General features: G+C 33.8%; 1 protein-coding gene across 10 annotated transcripts in view; it reads left to right on the forward strand.

The window, feature by feature from the left end:
• Positions 1–7,500, forward strand: part of LOC125036371 (longitudinals lacking protein-like) — a 61,408-nt gene that overhangs the window by 291 nt on the left and 53,617 nt on the right. For all 10 annotated transcript variants that reach the window (XR_007115898.1, XR_007115899.1, XM_047628955.1 and 7 more), the window contains exons 2-3: positions 6,901–6,994; positions 7,173–7,500. The exon at positions 7,173–7,500 is cut by the window's right edge and continues 266 nt beyond it. Coding sequence is in view for 8 of the 10 variants with exons in the window: in XM_047628955.1 (XP_047484911.1) it covers positions 6,914–6,994; positions 7,173–7,500 (409 nt within the window). In the remaining 2 variants the exon portion in view is untranslated. The remainder of the gene's footprint in view (positions 1–6,900; positions 6,995–7,172) is intronic.

A 7,500-nucleotide genomic window follows, 5' to 3' on the forward strand; every position in this document is an offset into this window, starting at 1 on the left:
TTGAAGGAAAAAAAACATGGCCAGTATAAGTATGTATGGTGAATAGTGCTTTTACATTACACGCGGACGTCAGTGTGATACGAAAATGTATACGAAAATGGTCGAAAAATGAAACTAATTTAAGGTAACTTTGTCCTACCGTAAACACAGTTTCGGATTTATTTATGTAAACGACAAGTTAAGCAGTGCATAGAATCTGTAGGCCGATAAACTTGAAATGGTTTGTCTTTGACAGTTATCCACAGGAGCCCTTAGTTAGCTGTGCTCTGTCCTAAACCACTTGGATCTGTGGTGGAAGGCTGTAGACTGGGTTTGTGTTTCTGTTTTTGTTTTTGTTTTTGTTTTAATGCAGGCAGAGTAACTTATTTATTTGCAAATTGTATCAGAAGTACCACAGATCTAGTGTCATATATGTTGTCATTCTGTCTGATACAAATTCTGTTTACTTTGTACCAGACAGCTGTTTTGACCTAAACATTATTACCTGACATATACTCTAGCTAGACAGAACATGGCCTGGTTCCTTATTTGGCTCTAAATTACCAGAAAGGTTGATAAACTTTATATTGCCAGCATAAATGTTGACAATCTCTGTCTTGTCAGAATGCATGTTGTGGAAGTTTGTTGACTTTGACAGGAGTGCTTATAGACATGGAGACAAATGCTTAGCTATGATTTAGTTATGGCAAATTGAAGATGTTAAAATGTTTGATTTAAAATTGGTTACACACCTATGCAGTGTGGTGCAGTAGCAACATTCATGTTTAGTAATTCTTGCATACTGGCTTTCAAATCCCATTGGATGGTAATACTGGTGATTCCTTTCACACAGGGTAATTTAGAAGTGCAGTGTACGAAACAAAAACCTAAATTATTATTTATTATTTTTATTATCATTATGTGTAAAATGGAATTTAAAACTATATGGGAATAATTCAGATTGGTTTTCAGATGGATGATTTTTCCACATATTTCATTAACCCCTACAATCTGGGTGACGTTACCATCACGTCATTTAAAAAAAAAAAAAAAAACTTGAGTGGGGGCTAATATGAACATGCTGTCAAGGGTGGGCCAGGGTAATGTGAAATTGCTATATAACACAAGGGTCAATTCCTTTTTAGTACGGACACACTCACCAGTGACTAAGTCCTCAACTCCATGTCACAAACTTTATTCAGTAATCTAACTTGCCCAGTTCCCCAGCCCCCCAACACCTCTTGGGGAAATATTGTCTTCACTTCAGTATGCACAGCAAGAAAGAGCTGAAACTTGGGAGCACTGACTAGACTGAGGCTGTGAGTGGCACTTTCGAGAGCATTTACCTTTATTTGTGACACTACCATTCATGCCACTTTCCTGAGCTTTTTTCTTTATTTGTGACACTATCATTCGCGTCTGCAGATTATATCTTGTACCGACTACATCAGTTTTTTTTTTTGTCCTCTTCAAAAATATTGTCCGTTTGCCCTAGCTTAGTACATCCTTACTGTAAAGATTAACCACAAAATGTTAATTATTGTTATTATTCTTAAACTGAGTTCTGGACTACCTATAGATGATATGGAATGTGTGCAAGTAAAACAGTCCGATACCATCTGGATAAAGTAAATAAAATGACAAATATGCTAAAAATGCTTATGCATAGAAGGAGAAAATAGCATTGCAAAGAGGATGCATAGAGTCTTGTCACCATACACAAATGCTGCTCACATAAGCCTAATACCCATAATTTGGGCCATGTGATTGCTATGAAGCACCTGGATCCAGTGGGTTGATAGCTAATGGTATTTTTCCAAAAAACACTGACCCTTGAATGAACATCCTTAGTAGAAAGAGGTGTGAATGGGAATAACTTTTATCTTCATCAGAACTTTTATATCAACATGAAGTCATGCTACCACAGAGTAACATCTCTGAGGCAGTCAACAGATCTTTTGGTAACATCTAAAAAATCATCAATATGTCCTGCAAAAAAATATAGAAGATATTGTGTAAAATAGTAAGCCAGTTGCAAACAACCTTGGCAGTGTTGTAGGCCATTCTGAATACTTTGTATCAAGTGCAATAAGGCTTATTAATATGAACTGGAAGGTGTTTTCAGCAACATGATTGGCACACATCACTACAATACTAAGAATACCTTTGCTTTGCTCATTTTTACATTTTTTTGTGAAATGTCTCTGCACATAGATGGCTCTGCTAGTGCTCAGCCACAAAAGCGTCAATTAGTAGACCTTGTGACCTTATCTGATTTGAATTGGCGGGAAAAATGTATTTTTTACTAGTGCTATGAATATCGATGGTGTTATTTTTATTATAAATATTATAATTACTATAATGTTATAAATATTAGTAACAGCAAAATAAGATAACATAAAATATTTTTGTAACGTAAATCAAAGAAAAAGGTAAAGGGGCAAGACAGGCAATACTCGTAGTTGGCTCATTGGCGACTTAGTACAAGTGTAGCTATCTATGTGTAAAAATAATCAAACAAGTAACTCACAATGGGCATGGCACATAGGTACACATCATGCCCGTCAGTATTGGGTTAATCTATCACCAATAACACTCTTTCACATGTGTAAATCCTGTTAAGAACCTACACTACATGTTCAATTTGAGAATGGGAATATCAACCAATCACTGATGACAGCTGACTGTGTAATCACTCATAATTAGTTCAATGTTAAGTGCACAGCCCATATAATATCCAAACAACCAGCGCTTCAGGGGAATGCATGGTAGCATAGAGTCAAGTTTACACTGCAGTATCATTTGTCTAGATTATTTTACACCATCAGATATAAAAACTGCAAACTTTCATTATGGCAGAAGGGGTTGAAGGTGAATCAATCATCCCTGAACTAAACCTGCTTAGGAATATATCATGCCTTTATGTGATCTGAGTGACGTCTTGTGTAACCACTAGAGGGAACTTTACTGAACACGCCCACAGTTTGAGGTGAGAAAGCAGTTTGTTGATTATTGGAGAGCTGTTTGATACTGCATTGCTTAGATTCTCAGTTGTCATAGAATATGTATTTTTATTTTTTTTTTATTTTGTTAATTCCATAATCTGTTTGTATGTTGTGGTTCTTAACCTTGTTTAATATGTAATAGTCTCCATGGCCCTGTTCAGTGTCCCTCATCATTTCAGTTTTTGATTCACATTCGGCATCATTCAGATGTGTGTGTGCAAATGAACAGCAGAGAAACTGTACTCTAAATGAAAATATGAAATTTATTAGTTGAGTATTTTAGTGATATATATGTATATATATGTATATGTATATATAGTATACATATATACATACATTCAATATATATGTGTGTGTGTGTGTCTGTATATATATATGTATGTATATTTATATATATATGTATATATATGTATGTATATATACACATACATATGTATATGTATGTATATACACAGATGTATATATATTATATATATTTATATGTATATTCATATATATATTTATATATATTTATGTATATTTACATAAATAAATTTATATATATATATATAAATGTATATATGTATACATGTATACATGTATATATGTATAAATGTATATATGTATATATGTATACATACATGTATGTATATATATGTATATGTATATATGTGTATATATATATATATGTATATATATATATATATATATATATATGTATATGTATATATATGTATATATACATATGTATGTATATATATGTATATATACATATATATGTATATATGTATGTGTATATAAATATGTTTATAAATATGTAAATATGTATATATATGTATAAATAAGTATTAAAAGAAATAAAGAGGGAAGGAAACATAGAGAGTGAGTGAGGAAAGAGGTGAGGAGGGAGGAAAGTGGGCAGAGGTATGGAAAGACTAGTGGATTTGTAGGCATCACAACCACATTTTACCTTTTTGGATGTCTTCGTTGGTGAAGATTACTATTCTATGAAAGTCAAGAGTAAATGCTATAATTTACTCTAGTACCAAAAATTAGGGCTAAAGTGTCAAACTAATCTGACCTTTTGTTTGGAAGAGATCTGCAAAAAACAATGGGTCAAGGTCCCAGAAACACAAAGTAATAGTGCTTGTCATGTTTGCTCCCTGAAGTAAAGTCCTTGGTCTTTTTGTTGATCAAAATGCATGTGTGACTGTGCCTTTATGGAGCAGCAGTTCCAAGTAACTAACCACAACCTCTCCATATACTGCCATTTAAACTACTGCAGAGAGAATTCAAGGGAGTTCAATTTATCACTATAATGTAGTTTTGAATAGGGTCTGCCATTATAGGAAAGTCTTGGACCAAGTCTGTCATTATGGTGAGGTCAGATTTGGTGGTCTCATCTTTGAAAAGGCCCTTTACAAACCAAGTTGCTTTTGAATTATCTGTAGGTGCTAGAAAGACTAGGTGAGATAATTGCCAGATTTAGTGACATAAATACACAATGGTTAATTAAAAGATATTAGCCAAATCAAGATTTAGAGGGAAAACATAATAAAAAAGAGAATAAGAAGAAAAGACAAAAAAGATGGAAGGAGAGAAAGCTACCAGAGTTGCAAATATCTTAGACTAACATTCTTAGAAGAAGCCACTTGTACTTGTTCATAGGATTTGTTTAATAAAAAGTGTGTGATCTATTTTTCAAGACCCCCCCCCCCCCATTCTACCACTACTTATACTACTACTTCTACTTCTGCTTCTACTTCTGCTTCCACTTCTACTACTACTACTACTACTTTATGTCTACTTCCACTTCTATTTCTACTTCCACTTCCACTTTTACTACTATTACTTTATTTATACTTCCACTTTTACTTATACTTCCACTTTTACTACTATTACTTTATTTCTAATTCCACTTCTACTTCTACTTCCACTTTCACTTCTACTTCCACTTCTACTACTACTTTATTTATACTTCCACTTCTACTTCTACTTCCACTTTTACTACTACTACTTTATTTCTACTTCCACTTCTACTTCTACTTTTACTTCCACTTTTACTACTACTTTATTTCTACTTCTACTTCTACTTCCACTTCCACTTCTACTTCCACTTTTACTACTACTACTTTATTTATACTTCCACTTCTACTTCTACTTCCACTTCCACTTCTACTTTTACTTCTACTACTTTATTTATACTTCCACCTCTACTTCTACTTCCACTTTTACTACTACTACTTTTTTTCAACTTCCACCTCTACTTCAACTTTTACTACTACTACTTTATTTCTACTCCCACTTCTACTTCTACTACTTCCACTTCTACTACTTCCACTTCTACTTCTACTTCTACTTCTACTTCTACTTCTACTTCTACTTCTACTTCTACTTCTACTACTACTACTACTACTACTACTACTACTACTACTACTACTTTTACTACAGCTAGAGCAACAACAACAACAACTACTACTCCAACTACCAATGCTATTATTGCAACAACTACTATTACTACAGTTATAGTAGTACTACTACTACTCAACTACTACTACAACTACTAATACTACTACTACTACTACTAATAATAATAATGCTAATACTAATACTAATACTAATACTAATACTAATACTAATACTAATACTAATACTACTGCTACTACTTCAACTACTACTACAACTACTACTACAACTACTACTACAACTACTACAATACTACTACCACTAATAACACTAATAACACTCCACCACCACCACCCTAGAGCAACAACAACAACAACTACTACTCCAACTACCAATGCTATTATTGCAACAACTACTATTACTACAGTTATAGTAGTACTACTACTACTCAACTACTACTACAACTACTACTACAACTACTACTACTACTACTACTACTACTACTACTAATAATAATAATAATGCTAATACTAATACTAATACTAATACTAATACTAATACTAATACTACTGCTACTACTTCAACTACTACTACAACTACTACTACTACTACTACTACAACTACTACAACTACTACAACTACTACTACCACTAATAACACTAATAACACTCCACCACCACCACCCCACCACCACCACCCCACCACCACCACTCCACCACCACCACTCCACCACCACCACTCCACCACCACCACTCCACCACCACCACTCCACCACCACCACTCCACCACCACCACTCCACCACCACCACTCCACCACCACCACTCCACCACCACCCACACTGAGGGAAATCCATATTCAATTTTTTGTGTTAATCAGAAAATAAAAGAGCCATAGACATAAAAAAAAATGTTCTAAATTATACAAGAATAGGCCTAATTAAAGGAAAATTTCATTGACTCATTGAAAATACTCGTAAGTATTATGCAGTAGCCCTTTTTTTAGAGGAAATATAAAAATTTTGTAATTTGTGAGGCAAAGAATCTTAAAGGCTAAAAGATATCAAAGCAAAATAAGAAATTCTAGCCAGAAAAAAAACAAAAACAAATGATTCCCTTATTAAGAGTGAAAGTTTATTGAATTTTGCTAAATATTCAAGGAAATTATTAATTGTGAAAGGCTGAAATAATTATATGAAGGTATAAATGCAGTTCTGTGTAAGGAGGAACAATGTAGTACGGTACATTATTGCAAAAGATTTGTTACCCATTCTGTTGATCTTTTCAAGAGCTTATTATTGGTAATGTTCCCTGGTGTCATTGAAATTATTTGGATTTTTCAGTGCTAGCATAGCATAATTGTCATGTGGAAATGCAAAAACATAGGAGTTGGTAGGATTCAAATTTTATGCTGATGATACCTTCTGCAAGTTATAGATTTGTGTGTTATGATGTAAGTACCACTTAGTATGTCTCTCAGGTTAATCCTTATTTTTTGTTTTTTGATTATTAAAGTTTGTTGAAACTTTTGCAGAAAGAAATTAGAGATGGAGGAGGGTATACTCTCACTGCGTTGGAATAATCATCGATCAACATTTTTCCATATTTTATCTACACTTCATAGGAAGGTAAGATGTGGGATGTGACTGTACTGTATTGGACTAAATATGTGATGATAAAGAAATAATACTTGGTCAGTTTACATTTGAAAACCACTTTAAGATGATAGAAAGTTTTAAATTCAAGATTTTAAAGAGCAATTGGCTAGGTTGACAGGAACTAACACAATTCTTCTCTTTGTTACAGGAACTTTACAGTGATGTAACGTTAGCATGCAATGGTAAATTTTTCCCAGTGCATAAGTTGGTGCTTTCAGTGTGTAGTGAATATTTTGAAGAAATGTTTAAGCAGACCACATGTAAACATCCCATAATAGTACTTAAGGATATTCTTCACGATGACCTTGAAGCGCTTCTCAATTACATGTATGCGGGTGAGGCAAATGTAGCGCAAAATGACCTCGCCAGATTAATTAAAGCTGCTGAGTGTCTAAGAATCAAAGGTCTAGCCGTCCCGGATGAAGCCCCCCCTTCCAGTGAGAGTAAAAGATCCCATACTGAGGGGCTGAGAGAGG

The sequence above is a fragment of the Penaeus chinensis genome, chromosome 21 (genome assembly GCF_019202785.1).
Source record: "Penaeus chinensis breed Huanghai No. 1 chromosome 21, ASM1920278v2, whole genome shotgun sequence".
NCBI lineage: Eukaryota > Metazoa > Arthropoda > Malacostraca > Decapoda > Penaeidae > Penaeus > Penaeus chinensis.